An 18,426-nucleotide genomic window follows, 5' to 3' on the forward strand; every position below is an offset into this window, starting at 1 on the left:
AAACCCAACCCCATCCCGTCAGACCAGGCCAGCTTGTTCGAAAAAGAATGTTTTGAGATCGCGCCGGAAGGAGCGAAGGTCGGGGGCCATCCGGAGCTCAACCGGTAAGCGGTAAGTGATAATTGAAGCAATCTATGGAGGGAAAGATTGTAGGAAGGGGTAATAAAGCTAATATTTAGAAATATGTCTTCCTAAGAGGAAGACAAAAATCACAACAAAACATATTTTGTGACTCCCATTATCTGAGAAAATTATGAAAACAGAGGAAGGTTTGTGACAACCCTGGCTCCCAAGTGAGATGGTTGTCATCCTGGTCCCAATACAGAAATAAAACTTGGTTTGGGCCTAGAGAAAAACTACAGCTCTATCTTGCCAAATGCCAAGAATGATGCACCTCTATGCTAGTCACTGCAACAAGGAAGCAGGAAAGATAGGCAGAGGTTGGGGCAATGTTCTATGCAGACAGTCCTTCAAATCACCTTACCTGGAGGGCGACTTGTATCAGTAATGATTTTTCGTATCTGCTGGGTAGTTAATGTTGTAAGAGGGGTTAATATTTTCTGTTCCAGACTAGGTAGATCTTGGTAAGTTGACACTTGAAATACATAATCAGGACTAAGTGCTATTTTGGTCATTTCCTCAGGATCCACATTCTTTCCAATAGGAAGAGGAGCCACACCAATCTGTTTGATCATGTGTACTGGGTTCTCTGTATCATCATGAGGTCGGTGGGAATAAAGAAGGATTAAAAACTGAGGTGCTCCTTCCTCTATGCGGCTCCCAGAAGGCCTTGTAAAGATATTCTTTGACACATATTCTAGGGCAGAACCAAGGTTCACTTGCCTCCCTCCTCTGGGACTTAGTCTTCTCACAGCAGCCAACACCTCCTCCTTGGTAGAATGTTCATTCAGTAAAAATTCAACTTTGGGATTATCACCGAACTGAATTACAGCTACTCGAGTAGCATCTGAACCCACATTCATACTATTTACAAGCCGTTCAATAAATTCACGAATTGAAGGGAACTCAGAAATTGCAAACTGAGAGCCATCAATAAGGAAAACAACATCTTTCTTTGTATCTGCTATAGAACAAAAAATGATATTAGATGACAGTCAAAATTATAACAGCAAATAAATGCAACATGGTTAAAGGAATTAATTAGCTAATATTAACAACTGCATGGTACAAAATATTATTAAAAAGCTATAGAAAATAAACTCTGAAAATTTGATTGGAAAATGATTAAATTGATAAAGGAAGTTATATTTTTTATTTTTTTCTATTGCACATTTCCTCCATTAAATTCTCAGCGGGAGACATAAGGTGTTCCCACATATACTATTTGCTTTACTAAGCTGTGCAATTGTTGAATCATGTAATGTATGTTTATTAGAATTAGAATTAGAATCCATATAAGACATTTCCAGAGCATTTGTATCATAGAAACAAAAATACTGATTGAATAAAATATTTTTAAAAATCTATGTGATGGCTTGAATTTTACACATTCATTTCAGAATTTGCTGATAGGCCAGATAGAGAGTACGAGATCTACTAGCTTCTTGGAGGAATCTTCTGCTATTGAACTTGAAGAAGTTTGACTTGAAATAACATTGTGTCCTTCATAATACAACTGATTCTTTGTATTTTCAAATTTTCTTTTCTTAGCTTTTCTATACTGCATAGTCACTTCCCAAGGACTATACTCTGGATTGCTGCTTCCCTGATACCATCAGCAGCAGGATCACAAGGAGGGTAGAGCTGGTACTTTTCTACCCTGAAATACCTCCTAAGGAATGTTGCCTTTTCATTACTAGGGTAAAAGTATAACACAGCTCATTTACAAAGAGTCCTTGGGAGAGATCCCCTTCCCCCAAATGATTTTGTATTTCCATAGCCCTGACAAATGAATTAACACTAGATACAAGTTTCAGGGCTGAAAAACCTTTCTCTAGAGTTCCGAGACTCCTGGAGTCACTAGAATCTTTATTCATATTGGTTTTCGGTTCTTGTGCTTATCAACAACCGGGCTTTTTCTGTGATATTGTGAAGCCCTGATTGAATCTTCTGCTATTATTTTGAGGTGGGGTTATTAGGGGTTTCATGGGTAATGCATTCCTATAGCAAAACATGTCCCTGGAAATGTCCAAGAATAAAATTCCTAAAAGGAGAGCTAGCTAGCTTTTCCCATTCCATGAAAAATGGTCCTGAACTTTGTTCTAAATTTGGGTTCAGCCCACAATGGTTTGTCAGTTTTCAGCTGAAGAATATGTTTGCAAATTTGCCAAAGTGTTTCAATGGTTTCAGAATTATCTGATTGCCTATGTGTCCCCTTCTGACTGGTTTTAGTAGACTGTAGGAAATCAGATCTTTCATATCACTGATAGTCTGTTTGATTGCAGTGGGGTAAAACCCCAAGCAAGCAAGCAAGCAAGCAAGCAATCAGTCTGAATATTTAAAAAATAATGAACATCAAGTGAGAAATAAAATAAAGATATATACCTTGAGGTTTAAGTTCTATGGTTTTCAACAGATTGACTATTTCGGGTTGTATGTCTCCAATTTGAGAAAGGGTATCAGCCTTTAGAATGAACTGAGGAGCATAAACTATCCTTTCTAATTCAACCGGATCAGAGGTCTTGGTTTGGATAACAAAAGTAATCACGCCAGTTTGTTTCAGGGTATCAGCACTTTCATCCACAATGTCATCTGATTTCCCAGCCACAAGAAGGACCAGGAATTGTGGCACGCCTTCTTCAATCCTGCTCCCAGCATGTCTCACAAAGATGTCTTTTATGGCATAATCTAGTGCAGCTCCAATGTTCAGTAGCCTTCCTCCTTTCATCCTCATCTTTCTTACTTTCTGAAGGATTTCTATCTTGGATGGGATGTCAAAGTTGAACTCCACATTTACATTGTCACTAAATTGTGCTACAGCTACTCGTACAGCATCTGGCCCAACATTCAGGTCAGAAATAATTTGGAACACAAACTCTCGAATAGCAGGAAATTGGCCAGCCACGTTCATTGAGCCATCAATCAAAAATAAAATATCAATCTTGTTTTCTGGAATGAAGTGAGGTAAAATATTAATTACATATTATTTTATTATAGAATTTCTATATAAGTGACAAGAAATCCAAATCACATTTGATTAGTAAGAAATATAATTTGACTCAGGTGATTTCTTTGGCATCTTTGATTACATCTTTGGTACAAGTTTCTACAATTGAAGGAAAAAATGTATCAAGAGGGAACTGTGGAATCATAGAATGATTTACAACGTTAAGGGAAATGAACTCTTGGCTCTTTAAATGGATTATGCATATTACACTTCTGGTGAGACTCATGATATAGGAATGCATGTCATGCCACCACCTCTTCAAAGGTTAAATTAGCTCATTGACTGGTAGGAGGATATATCACCTTAAGATATATATCACCTTAAGTTTCAGAAGAAGGAATAAGGTTCTTCTCACAGTATTATATTAATAGGAAAAAGAAATGCTTGTTCCATATAAATGTATTTTGTCACCCTTAATAAAGAATATATACTGCTTTCCTTGTTGGCATCTGGATATTACAGTATCTATATTTTCCTAATGTATTTTAAAGAGTAAGGTTTCCAGATATCAGTATTTCCAAGAACTGATTCATATATGCACATAATTGCCTTGACAGTGACATTAATAGGTAAGTTTGCATTTGAAAACAAGGCATCCCCGTTTTACTATACTGAGCTCTAGTATTCATTCTGCAAAACCTTTTCTCCTGCAAAAGCATAATTGTTTTTTTGGCTCTTTTGCAGATAGTGGAAGGGCTGCTTAATATTTCACACTGGGACAAGGGACCATACTTATTTTTAAGGGCATGAAATGAAATCTCTTGTTCTCTCGCTGAGTCCTCCCACTGGACAATTCCCTTGCTGCTGGGCCTTCCCGCTTCTGTCTGCCAGGAAACAGTCACCAACCACTCTCCTTCTCATGGGCCACCCTTTCAGACATTTACACTTGGGGGGGGTGTATGTGTATAATAATAATATTAAAAATTATATGATGCTGGACCAGTGGGTGGTGTAGATTAGTATAAAGATGTTTTTCAATTTCCTGGACCACAGTTGAGATTCAGGCCCAAAGTCATCCACTGTGCCATCTGTGTCTAAAGGCAGAGCAGAGCCTGGCCCAGCACCATAGCCGTTATACCACCTCTAGTTGTTAATATAGCATGTAAGATATAAAATGTCAGATAGAATAAGTATAATTAACAATATTCATAAAATTAGTATGTCACTCAAAATGTAACTGCATGATAAAAGAAAAGTCAATGTAATATGAAAAAAGCAAATTACCTGTTGATGTGATCGTAACTTCTTCCACATCTCCACTAACATATGTTGTTAGTGGACTAATCATTTCCTGTGGTAAAGCTGGCAGAGAGCTGAATTCATCCTTAAAATATACTATTTGTGGATTAAATGCGATTTGCTGAAGTTCTGACAGCTTGGCATTTCTAACCCCAACACAAAAGGTGAGCACTCTCGCACGAGCTAAGGCATTGGCGGCATCTTGGAAGGCATCAGCAGATGGCCCTGCCGCAAGGAAGACTAGCACTTGAGGGACATTCTCATCTTTCCTGCTCCCACCTGCTTCAGTGAAGTGATTGGAACGCACAAAATCTAGTGCAGCTCCTGAATTCAGAATTGACCCCCCTTGCAGTCTCAACTGCCTTAGACGAGAAAGGACATCTGCCTTGGTTAGGAAGGAGTTTAAAAAGAATTCTGTTTTGGGGTTCTCACTAAATTGTACTAGGCCGATTCGTACATCATCAATTCCAACATCAAGGGAATTAACTAGGTTCACAAGAAAGTCACGGACATATGGGAAGTTGGTATTTCCAACGTTGACTGATCCATCCAAAAGAAAGACGATATCTCTTTTGGTTACAACTGCAGTAGAGCACAGAAAATAACATGAGACATCATAGAAAAACACACCAGTATTGGTCATGTGTGCATTTGTAATTGTTGTACACACATGTATATCTCATTCAAGAGACAACAGGACTGGACAGGACAGGGACAGGACAGGACAGCCATGAAGAGAAGAAAAGAAGAACCGAGAGGAGTGTCAAGAGCCATCCACCACACAATTAAGCAAAACACACCAACTACATTTTAAAATGTTGTAATACTTCTCACAGGTGTGTGTGAGAGGTGCATTCATTTGCTAGTAATGTGTGCTAACTGCATGTGTGCATGTGGAATTGTGTAAAGATTATCTAATATTAGGATCCTATTCCCCTGAATTCAGTGGACAAAGCAAGTGGGCTAGAAAGTCTTCCAAAGACTCTGATCCTCTGATCAAATAAGGTCAATTGGAAAGTCTTCATCTGTATATTAGAGCCAGTTTGTTATAGGTGGTTAAGGCATCAGGCTACAAATTGAGAGACCCTGAGTTCTAGTTCTGCCTTAGGCACAAAGCCAGCTGGGTGACTTTGCGCCAATCACTTTAGCTTAGCTCTAAGAAGGAGGCGATGGCAAACCACTTCTTGCCAAGAAGACTGTGGGGACTTATCCAGGCAGTCTCTGAAAATCAGACATAATTTGAATGGAAGAAAAAAAACATGAAATTTGGCATCATGAGTTCTTCAGGACAGAGTGCTCTGCTTTGACCACATAATGTATCAAAGGGCTAAATTTCCTGCCATGAACTGGGCCTATTCTACCCCTTTACCAGTTGAAAACATAAACACAACCTGCAGCTTTATCCAATTTTAACAGATGAGTTTTAGATGAGATTAGATTACTCACTGGGTCATCATTTCAGAGACCTAATCTTACACACCTTGCACACCTCCCATGCAATCTCCCTGATTTTCATCACAACTCTGTCACAGCTTTGTGCACCCCTGTGCCCTCCCATGCGCCCTCCCCAACCCACACCATGCCCCTGCAGAACCTCCTTGATTTGCACCTCTTGCACACCCCTGTGAATCCTCATATGGCACTCTTTGCATACTATTTTGCAGCCTCCTCAATCTGCATGGCATCTTTCACACAATCCCATGTGGCATCCTGATCTGCATGGTACCTTTTGCACACTTCCCACTTGCATACTCCCACACACCCTCCTCCTGAGTGGGGAGGATTGCAAGGTACACTGTGGTATCAAGAAGGGTGTGGGGGGAGATACGCAAGAGATTCTCAGCAGGTTGCAGAGAATGCATGGGAATGCAGCACAGGTTGGGAAGGGTGAATGGGGATGCACAGGGTGCAGAAGATGTGCCACGCAGTTTAGGGAGGGCCCATGGTTTGGATGTAGCATGGGTTGGGAAGGGCATGTAGGGTTGAGTGCAGCGTGGGCCAGGAAGGGTATATGAAGTGCATCAGATGTGCTGCACAGCTCAAGGAAGGCATGTAGTGGTGGAGTGCAAGTCAGGAAGAATGCACAGAATTGCACAAGAATTGTTTGGAATGGTGCATGGGGATGAGTGTGGTTGTGGGAAAGGTGCTATATGGGTCAGAGGTCAGGCATGGGTGTGGCTTTGTTCTGGAAGAGTTCACAGGGGTGCCCGAGTGGCCAGTGTAGTATGAGTGCAGATTAGAAGGTTGCATAGCTGGGGGAGCAATTTATGATCTTTCTTTCCAGTTTCTTGACAGCCAACACTCCCTGCCAGCTTCCCACAAGCAAAGATTTTCTTTGCAATCATGATCAAGTGCTGGCGTCTCCATTGACTTGTGAGAAACTGGCAGGGTGAGTTTGAAATGATGGTCACATGATAACCTCTTACTGCAGCAATGCAATGGCTGCAACCTTTCCAGATTTCCTTCCCAGGGAATGATGGGTGTGGGGCATTCTGTAATTTAGCCCTTTTAATGTATCTTGGTTGAAAAATTGTTGTCCTGTGATGCACCATTTCATTCAATTGATGGTTACAGGCAGACATGAGAGACAGTACTGTGTAGATGCAGAGAATTCCATGTTCTTCAGTAAAAACTCTAGAAATGTCTGCATAAATGGAGATCTTGCCAATAATGTTTAGAAATGCTAACAAAGGAAAAAGTGAAAGTAAAATCTTCTGCTGCCTGTTATCAAATGTTTCCCATTAGTACCTATTGTTGCCCTATAAAACCCCAGCCACACTGTTCAACAACTTTTTCCAATCCAGTGAAGAGGCTTGAAAAGACTGGGTGTGTGGAGTGGGGAGATTAGTTACAGAAATGAACATTTCTTTAAAAGGAGGAATGTACATCCATACTACATAATTACAAAGAGAAAAAGGGAGAGGAGGAAAATGTATCTTCACAAATAGAGCAACATTTAAGAGCATTTTTAATTTCAGTTCTAAAATAAAAATGTCATCAGTGATATGTACCATGCAAGAAATTAGTAAGAAATGTACATTTTGAAAAAGCTTTAAGTTGCAGATTTTACTATATTCTAATTTAAGGGTAATTAAGTGATTTCTGGAAAGTTAGTAAATTAATGATGATGTACTGTAACTTCAAAGTGGTTATGAAAATTCATCACTATTGGAAAGGCCATTTAGAAAGCTAACATTTTGTGGTTATAATGAATGCTTTCATCTTCCTTGTGTATGTATGATAACATTAGAACAAACAGTTACATTACCAGATGAATAGGTGATGGAGAAGAAAGTAGATTGACCATCTCAGGGATTAAATTTTCTATTAAAAAATCTCCTTCCCTCAATTCTTAAAATAAATTACATATTGCTAAATTTTTAATGAACTGATTATTATCTAGTTATAACTTTGCTGGGAGAGAAAAAGTATTTCTATTATTTTGGAGGAGGATATACAAGTCTTTAGAAAAAAATAATGATGAATCTATGCATTTCTCTACTAATGTCTTATGGATATTAATAAATAGCTAGCTGCAAATAAATTAAGTAATTATTAAATAATTAAATACTATGGCAACTGAATAAGGGATACCTGATTCCAGCTAGCTCAATTTAGCAAAAACATCATGGAGATCAAATTAATAAATAGACAAATGTTAATAACTTTGAATTTGCATAGCAGTGTTCCAATATCTCAGGGGCTGCCACAAAGAAGAGGGAGTCAAGCTATTTTCCAAAGCATCTGAAGGCAGGACAAGAAACAACGGATGGAAACTAATCAAGGAGAGAAGCAACCTACAATTAAGGAGAAACTTCCTGACAGTTAGAACAATTAACCAGCAGAACAACCTGCCTCCAGAAGCGGTGAATGCTCCAACACTGGACGATTTAAGAAGAGACTGGACAGCCATTTGTCCGAAATGGTATAGGGTTTCCTGCCTGAGTAGGGGGTTGGACTAGACGACCTCCAAGGTCCCTTCCAACTTTATTATTATTATTATTATTATTATTATTATTATTATTATTATTATTATTATTATTATTATTAAATATATGGAAAAATATATCTAACAATGTTTTCAAATGTTAGCTACAATGTATGCAATATTTTCTATACCAAGTTTTAATTGCCAAATTATATAGCTAAATACAAACAATAAAAAATCTATCCATAAATAACTTTAAGCAATTAATAGATTCTATAGGTAGTTCTTGTTTAGCGACTGTCTTGTATACTGTTCAGAGTTATGATGGTGAAGAAAAAGTAACCTAATAACCAATCCTATCATTTATGACTTTCATAGGTTGGTTATGCAAAGGAAAGTTGAAATAAAATAAGTACAGTTGCAGTTTCACTTAGCGACCATTTTGCAATGGCCAAGTTCCTAGCCCCAATTTTGGTTGCTAAAAGAGGACTACCTGTATGTACCAACTAGTGACAGAAATCGAACAGCAATATAAATACATACATACATACATAAGTTGTTCTTTTTTAAAAAAATGCTAAGTAGAATGAACAGAAATTACCTTCTGTTGATGGTATTTCTGGAATTTTTATAGGGAGTGACCGTATAGATGACAAAACATCAGGAATGATGACTGTTAGTGCAACTGTGCGGAATTCTGTGGGGGTAAAAACCAGGCTTGGTTCGTAGGCAATTTTTTCAAGTTCGGTACGGTCAGCATTTCGGGCTCCCACAGCAAGGACCACAATGCCGTTCCTTTTAACTTCTTGTGTTGGCTGGACAACATCATCTCTGGACACACCTCCAGTGATCAGAATCAACATGGGAAGGACACCTTCATCAATCCTGGCTCCAGCGGCGTTGGTGAAGAAATTGTCTTTAACAAACCGCAATGCCAAGCCTGTATTAAGTGTTGTACCACCCACTGGTTTTATTTTCCTAACAGTGGTGACAATGTCTTTTTTCGTCTGGAAGCTATTAAAAGAAAATTCTGCTTTTACAGAATCTGCATATTGTGCCACTGCAACTTGAATGAGATCTGGTCCAATTTCCATTCTGTTGATGATTTTGGCCACAAAATCACGAATTGCATTAAAGGGGGTGGATCCCAATGCAGTAGAACCATCTATCAGGAAGACTATGTCTCTCTTATTGACTTCAACAACTGTAAGCGACAATATATAAGCAGTCAGTGTGTTTACTCATTCAAGAACACTAATTCATTCTGAATCGGTGCACACATATTAGATAAATGCTCCTATTTGTTGTACAAGGTATTTACTTTAATTCTTGAGTTACAGTACATTCAAATATATTCAATCTAACTTTATGTTTATGATTTTTTGCATGTCAGTATTTTTGCTTAAAATTCATGGGTAATATTCATACAACTACATTTTTCTGGCTTTACAGTAGAATAAAACAAAAGCCTATAAAATTTTGCCTTTCCTCCCACTTCTACACATGGAAAGAACAAGAGAAGATAATAAACAACTTTATAACAGGAAAACCTACCTAGGTCCAAAACCTGCAGGAAACCATCATAAGTAAGTGAACAGATTTATGAATGAGCACACAGTTTCAAGAATAAATTAAATGGATTTGATACTACTTTGGTGATATTCCTAGTAAAAATAAATTAAATTAACCTATCACCTGGAAATGACATGGTAATGGTTCTCATATGGAATAGAGAAGAAAGCTTTATTATTGCAAGATCATGTACTTCTATACAAACTGCCCCCCAAAGATTCCACTGGGATCCTTTTGCCCAGTCTGTCACAAACATGCTTAACTTCAACAATAACTTCCAATTATTATTATTATTATTATTATTATTATTATTATTATTATTATTATTATTATTACTTTTCCTCAAATATGGAACAACATGCTATGGTAGGTTAGTCTGATTCATCGCCCTCCTCCCCTGTTACATTTTAAGATGGGGCTGAAAATATTTTGGGGCGGTTAAAATAGTTTTAATTGCTATATTTAATATTACTTTAGATAGATGTTTGTATGCTACTTGAAACCAGAGGATAGGTTGTCAGCATGTGAATGAATGAATGAATGAATGAATGAATGAATGAATGAATGATGCAGAAAGAATTCAGCACTGAGTGGAAGCAACCTAATTATCTATTGGCATCTATAAGAAATAAATAATACACATATGTGTTTCAGGCTATACATATCCAGCCCAAATAGAAGAATAACTCAGCGAGTTATTAAGGAAGTTGTTGACATAATAGTAGCAAGTCAACTACAGAGTATCCTAGATGAAACGGATTATCTGAACCTTCTCTAGTCCAAAAATGGCAAATATGATTCTCAGTCAGATGTGAAATTCACACCAATCACTATTAGCTCCAAAAGATTTGTTACTCTGGGATGTAAAAGAACTAATAGAAAGATTCAACTATCAACTTTTGAGATGACAGGTAGAGTAACTACTGCACTTGGAAGAAGGATAACATGCACCTTTCCTGTTTTCATATATATACTTTCATTTGTCTAGCATAGAAAATAGGTAAACACTCAATAACTGTGTTTTTCACAATCTTAAGAGCAGGTTTAATTTTAGAGCTGGAATATTGTCATAAAATATTGTGTACAGCCCATCATGATTGAAAAATCATTTAATTATTAAACATTATGGGAATATAATAAATGCCTGTAGTTTTAGAAGTTTTCCTTTTTTGGTTCGTTCCTGGGGCGAGGATAAGTGTGATCACCTGGACTGCCAGTACATATTAAATTCCTTTCTCTCTACCTCATTTTTCTAGCCATTGATAAAAAGTGTCCCATGTTCTAAAATAAACTGAATCTTCTTTCTCTTTCACTTTCAATGTCAATCTATCCATTTCTGAACAATCTAAAAAAAATTTAATTAACTCTTCCTACGTTGGTTCTCGCTGCAGTTAATACATGTAAAATTATATATAATTTTACATGTATTAACTGCAGCAAGAACCAACGGAGGAAGAGTTAATTAAAAATTTTAAAGAGTATATACCGTATTTTTCGGACCATAAGATGCACTTTTTCCCCCCAAAGTGGGGGGGAAAACAAGGGTGCGTCTTATGGTCCGAAGGTGATCCGTATGGCCAGCCCCAACCTCCGCAAGTGAAAGCAAGGGAGATTGCAATTGGCTGCTGCAATCTCCCTGCGGCCCGGCTTTCTCTTGCAGAAGGCAGGCTGAAACGGAGCAAGGAATGCGAATCGGCCGATCTCGCGCTCCTGCAATCTCCTCTGCTTGGTTTCAGCTTCTCTTGCTACAAGAGAAAGCAGGCTGAAACCAAGCAAGGGAGATTCCCTCGCTCCGTTTCAGCCTGCTTTCTCTTGTAACAAGAAAAGCTGAAACCGAGCGGAGGAGAATGCAGGAGCGCGAGATCGGCCGATTCGCATTCCTTGCTCCATTTCAGCCTGCCTTCTGCAAGAGAAAGCTGGGCCGCAGGGCTGCCTCCGTAGGTACTGCTCTAATGCGGAGAGGGAAGGACAAAGAGGGAGGGAAGGAAGAAAGAAGGAAGGAAGGAAAGAAGGAAGGGACAATGGGAGAGGGAGGGAGGGAGAGAGAGAGGGAGGGAGAAAGAGAAAAATAGAGAGAGAGAAAGAGGGAGAGAAGGAGAAAGAAAGAGGGAGGGAAACAGAGGAAGAAGGAGAAATAGAGGGAAAGAGAAAAAGAGAGGGAGAGAAAGAGGGAGAGAGAGAAGGAGAAAGGGAGGGAAATAGAGGGAGAGAGAGAAAGAGGGAGAGAAAGAAAGGGAGAGAGAGACAAGGAGAAAGAAAGAGGGAGGGAAATAGAGGAAGAGGGAGAAATAGAGGGAAAGAGAAAAATAGAGAGGGAGAAGGAGAAAGAAAGGGAGGGAAACAGGGAGAGAGAGAAAGAGGGAGAAATAGAGGGAAAGAGAAAAATAGGGAAAGAAGGAAAGGGAAAGAGAGAAAGAAGGAGAGGAGAAAGAAAGAGGGAGGGGGAGAGAGGGAGAGAAAGAGAAGGAGAGAGAGAAATTAAATTAGTAACATGATTGTTAGGTGAATCTGGTTTCCCCACTAACTTTGCTTGTCAGAAGGTTGCAAAAGGCGATCACATGACCCTGGAACAATGTGACCATCATAAATATGAATCGATTGCCAAGCATCAGAATGTAAATCACATGACCCTGGGGATGCTGCAATGGTCATAAGTGTGAAAAATGGTAATGGTCATAAGTCACTTTTTTCAATGCCATCGTCACTTTGAACAGTCACTAAGTGAATCATTGTAAGTCGAGGACTACCTGTACTTTATCATTTTTTTCCTTTTTTAGGGGGGGGGGGCGTCAAGTTTTTGACACGTTGCTGGGTGACATTGCCTTGTCCTAAAAGTGGTACAATGGATGAAAAGGTTGAAAAGCCCTGTTTTAGTATACTGGTACTATTTGGCTCAGAATATTTTTTTTCTTGTTTTCCTGCTCTAAAAACTGGGTGCATCTTATGGTCAGGTGCGTCTTATATATTTCTGGCTTAAAATCTATATATTTTTTAGTCATTTTCTCTAACCATGTGTGTATTCTTAACCAGAATCTTTTGACTTTAGGGCATGTCCATCAAAGATGGTAGTAAGTGCCTGGCTTTTGTCTAAATTTTCAACAATTGCTTGATATATTTGTAAACATTTTTGCTAACCTCACCGATGTTCAGTGCCATCTATAAAACATCTCCAACCATCTTTTGAGGAAGTATCCTACTACAAAATACCTTAGATGAAGCAAATTATCTGGACCCTTTCCAGTCACTTTCAAGCTTGGTTGTGGGAGAGAGACAACATCGATTTCACACATAATCCATTGTAAATTATACTAAATCATAAAGACAAGTCAATTCTATCATCTTAATCCAGACTTCCAGGGGGTAAGCCTTAACATTCTCAAAGGCCTGCCAGGTAACCTGTAATGGTTGGAAAGCAAGAAGATGTAGCTTTTTCCACCCTACTTGCCTTTTCAACCCACCCATCCTCCTTTGCTCCTAGGACTCTTTAAAGTTGGAAATAGGGTTGGAAACAGGGCTTTGGCTGAATCTCTCCTTTTCATTCTGTCCAAAACTGCTACATTCAACTCAGAAAAATGGAGAGATAAATTTATGAAATAAGAAATCCCAGACAGAAAAATAGCAGGTTATTTGATTTATGACCAGGACACTGATGCCTACCATTTTTCAATCTGGAATCTCAGTGACAGGAATGATTACTAAGAGTTTCATTCTATGAGCTGCTTTTATCTTTCAGATCCTGCTGTTCCATAGCACATCAGATATAGAGCGAGCACATCTTAAATTACAATAAAACTTTTATTTCATTCTAGAAGGCCAGGATTGCACTAGACAGGGATCTGAGAATGTTGAGGCCCTAAATCTGGGAGCAGAGGAAGAACCTAGAGCTTGTTGACTGGGAAATTCTGGGAGCTGAAGTCCACACATCTTAAAGTTGCCAAATTTGAAAAACACTGACCCAGAGAAGCCCAACCATGGTGCTTTGAACAAAAAACAGTGGACCTTTTTGAAGTAGAAAACCAAGGCAGACTTGTATGTGTGGATTAAACAAACAGCACTGATAAGTGTAAATGTGTGCATACAATGAAGACTAAAACTTTTGAGACAAGCAAAGATTTCCCCCTTGATTCTCATCCTTCACTTTGATGTTTATTCTTTCCCTGAAAAAACTGAGAAGACAGATGAATTCTGGAATTTCAGGCAAAACTGTTAAAATTGGCAATGCCATTTGGAATTTCACAAGTCTTACTCATGATTGTGCTCATAATAGTGGCAACAGAAATAACATCACTGCTATTTCTTAGTGCATTTTTTAAATGGCAAAGTACCTAAATAGCTATTACTTTGGTGGGAAGGTAACAGAATTCTGTGTGCTTTGGTGTATAGTCACGCCAGTACTGTATCTATGTTTATGCAGTTACACATAAGCATTTACCCTCAACCCATCATTCTCAATCCTCAGGCTACTATCAAACAAATAAGATTCCATATAAGAGCACAAATAACTAAATGCAAGATAGCAGTTCATTGTAAAATACATACCTTCTGTAAGAATAGTTGGGGCATCTAACAAAATGAGCCTTTGGGCCACTCCAACAATGTTTGGCAGTAAGAGTTCTTGAAGTTCACCAAGGTTACGTGTATCCAGGGCAGTAAATACGAAGCTTGCATCAGTAGCTATTTGCTGAAGCTCTGCATTGTCAGCATTTTGGACCCCAATGCAAAATGAGAATATACTAGCTTGCTTCATGGCTAAAACTCCTTCTCTTATGTCATCGCTAGACTCAATGCTACTTATGAGCACTAAAATCTGTGGCACACCTTCCTCTATTCTGCTGCCTCCTGAGTGGGTGAAGTGGTTTTGCATGACAAAATCAAGAGCGTCTCCAATATTAGCTTCCTCGCCACCAAGAATGCTAAGGGCCTTCACTGCCTCTAGAATATCAACTTTTTGGGTGTAGCTGTTCAAGGAGAATACAGTTCTGGGTTCATCACTAAATATAACCACCCCAATGCGTATGAGCTCAGCTCCAACTGAGAGTCTTTCAATTAAATTTGCAATGAAATCACGAATGGCTGAGAAAGTGACAGCGCCGTTCTTTGATCCGTCAATAAGGAAAATAATGTCAGCAGATTCTTGTGCTTGAAAAAAACAGAAATGCAACAAGTGAAAGCATTAAACCAAGTGAATCCATGCAAGTTGAATAGTGTTCTGACATGTTTCTTTGAAAAACAGCAAGAAACACGAATATGGAGGGGAAAAACATGTGATGACCAAAGTCAATGAAACTTGCCTGCCAGTTCTGCATTCTGATTGAATATGAATGATCAGTCTTTGAAAAAATTACCCTAAGGACAGTTTTCTTATAAATTACTATATTTTGCAATCACAGGTGGGCCCCTCAGACATTAAAATAGAATGAGGTTCTAACACAATTTTATCATCAAATAAATGTGAACTTTGTACATGGAGGGAGAAGCTCTTTTCTTTTATAGTTATAGTTTATAGTTTATTTGATTTATATACCGCCCTTCTCCTTGGTGGGACTCAGGGCGGTTCACAGGGCATACATAAGAAACACTATACAAAAATTAAAAAGAATTAAATCCATGCCCAATTAAAACAGAAGTACAGATTAAAAACAATTAAAAGCCCATAATCCCCCATCAGGCCAGACCAGCTAATTCGAACAGATGGGTCTTCAGGCCCCGACGGAAAGTTCGAAGGTCTGGTGCCATCCGGAGCTCCACCGGCAATTGATTCCATAAAGCCGGAGCCCCCACAGAGAAGGCCCTCCCCCTGGGGGCCACCAGTCGACATTCCCTGACTGGCGGCACCCTGAGGAGGCCCTCTCTGTGGGAACGCACAGGGCGGAGGGGAGTCGATGCCGGCAGCAGGTGGTCCCTGAGGTAACCCGGACCCATGCCATGTAGGGCCTTAAAGATCGTGACCAACACCTTGAACCTCACCCGAAAGACAACTGGTAACCAATGCAGCTCGCGGAGCAAAGGTGTAACATGGGAGTACCGGGAAACTCCCAAGACAACTCTCGCGGCCGCATTCTGTACCAGTTGGAGCCTCCGAGTGGTCTTCAAGGGAAGCCCCATGTAGAGAGCATTACAGTAGTCAAGGCGAGAGGTCACGAGCGCATGAGTGACTGTACACAGGGCATCCCGGTTCAGATAGGGCCGCAACTGGCGCACCAGGCGAACCTGGGCGAAAGCCCCCCTAGTCACGGCCACTATATGCTCTTCCAAAGTAAGCCGTGAATCTAGAAGGACTCCCAAGTTGCGAGCCCTATCCACGGGGGGTAAGAGCTCACCCCCCATAGAAAGAGATGGAACATTTGGAATGTCCCGGGATGCCGGAATGCACAGCCACTCAGTCTTGTCAGGGTTGAGCTGAAGTCTGTTCCTCCCCATCCAGACCCGAACCGCCTCCAGGCAACGGGACATCACGGCGAGGGCATCACTGGGGTGGTTTGGGGTCGAAAAGAAAAGTTGGGTATCATCGGCATACTGATGATACCCAACTCCAAAACCACGAATGATCTCACCCAGCGGTTTCATATAGATGTTGAACAGGAGAGGCGAGAGAACCGACCCCTGAGGAACTCCACAAACGAGAGACCTAGGGGCCGATCTCTGCCCCCCTGCCAACACCGACTCCGAGCGTCCCAGGAGATAGGAGGAGAACCACTGAAGAACTGTGCCTCCCACTCCCAATCCCCTGAGACGCCGCAGCAAGATACCATGGTCGATGGTATCGAAAGCCGCTGAGAGGTCTAATAGGACTAGGACAGAGGAATGTCCCCTATCCCGCGCCCTCCAGAGATCATTCACCAGAGCGACCAATGCCGTCTCCGTGCTGTACCCGGGCCTGAAACCCGATTGGTAGGGGTCCAGATAATCCGCTTCATCCAGGACCAGAGGGAGCTGATGCGCCACCACACTCTCAACAACCTTCGCAAGAAAGCGAAGGTTGGAGACTGGACGAAAGTTGTTCAAAACGGCTGGGTCCAGGGCAGGCTTCTTGAGGAGAGGTCTCACCACCGCCTCCTTCAAGACGGTGGGGAAATAACCCTCACTCAAAGAAGCAGATATAACCGCCTGGAGCCAGCCTCGTGTCCTCTCCCTAGCTGCATAAACCAGCCAGGAAGGGCACGGGTCCAACAAACATGTGGAGGAGCTCAGCCTCCCCATAATCCTGTCCACTTCATCAGGGGTCACAGAATCAAACTCTTCCCAGATAACATTGACAAGACCGCCCGTGTCCTGATCGCCTGACTCTGCCCAGCTGGAGTCCAAACCGGTCCGAATCCGAGCGATTTTATCCGACAGATGATGACTAAATTCCTCGGCACGACCTTGCAAGGGATCCTCCCTCACCTCCTGATTGAGAAGTGAGCGAGTCACCCTAAACAAGGCGGCCGGGCGATTATCTGCGGACGCGATGAGGGTGGAGAAGTAATTACACCTCGCCACCCTCATCGCTGCGAGATAAGACCTAATATAGGTTCTTAACCGCAACCGGTCGGGTTCGGATCGGCTAGACCTCCAGCAGCTCTCTAGGCCCCGTTTCCGGCGCTTCATCTCCCGGAGCTCCGCGGAAAACCATGGAGCTCGCTGGGATCTGCGCCGGGTCAGGGGCCGCAAGGGTACAACCCGGTCAAGTGCCTCAGTGGCTGCCCTTCCCCAGGCTTCCACTAAGGCATCAGCCGAGCTGTGAGCAGTGGAGGCAGGTGGGGACCCCAGCGCCGCTTGGAATCTATCAGGATCCATTAAGCGTCTGGGGCGGTACCATCTAATTGGCTCCGTACCCCCACGGCGGGGGGTGGCAAAGCGGAAGACCAGCCGCAGGAGATGATGATCGGTCCATGACAGGGGCATAATAAATGGAGAGCCCCCACCTAGATCATCCAACCACCGTCTAGATAAAAAAATCAGGTCAAGGGTGTGGCCTCCCTCATGAGTTGGCTCTGAAATTACTTGCGTCAGGTCCATGGCCGCCATGGAAGCCATGAACTCCCGAGCTAGCTCAGATGAACCTCCCAGGGATGGTAGATTGAAGTCTCCCAAAACTATAAGTTTGGGAAACTCAACCACCAAACCCGAGAGGATATCGAGCAGCTCGGGCAGGAACCAGCATATACACAATGCCTTCTTATGCTACATTTTAGTCATATGTAGTACAGTGTTTACTTCCTATACTCATAAAATGTGGCAAAATATAAACTGAAATTATTTTCCATTTTGAGATTCAACATGGATCACAAATAATTGGTTAAACTTGGAATTCTCTATATATTTATTTCAGAGGGTCTTAAATCAGAAAAAAAAATACATGGAATTGCATGGCAGATGAAGCAAACATGCATTTGTTTTTAAAATGCAAATTTGAGTCAAGTTGCTAATGATAATAAATGCAATGGAATAATAATAAAATTCTAGGAGTTAAGAAAAATATTTTTAAAGTTCAGAAAAGATTTTAAAGGCCTATCATGTTAAAAATGTAACATAATAAATAAAGGATTTTGGGGAACTGGGAAACATATTTATAAAA

General features: G+C 40.7%; 1 protein-coding gene across 1 annotated transcript in view; it reads right to left on the reverse strand.

Moving 5' to 3' along the window:
• Positions 1-18,426, reverse strand: part of COL6A3 (collagen type VI alpha 3 chain) — a 129,412-nt gene that overhangs the window by 71,616 nt on the left and 39,370 nt on the right. Inside the window, 5 exon segments of the mRNA XM_081338786.1 lie at positions 485-1,084; positions 2,506-3,069; positions 4,352-4,948; positions 8,896-9,498; positions 14,406-15,005. Of these exon segments, the coding sequence (XP_081194912.1) occupies positions 485-1,084; positions 2,506-3,069; positions 4,352-4,948; positions 8,896-9,498; positions 14,406-15,005 (2,964 nt within the window).

The sequence above is a fragment of the Vipera berus genome (assembly GCF_964194415.1).
Source record: "Vipera berus genome assembly, chromosome: 1".
Lineage (NCBI taxonomy): Eukaryota > Metazoa > Chordata > Lepidosauria > Squamata > Viperidae > Vipera > Vipera berus.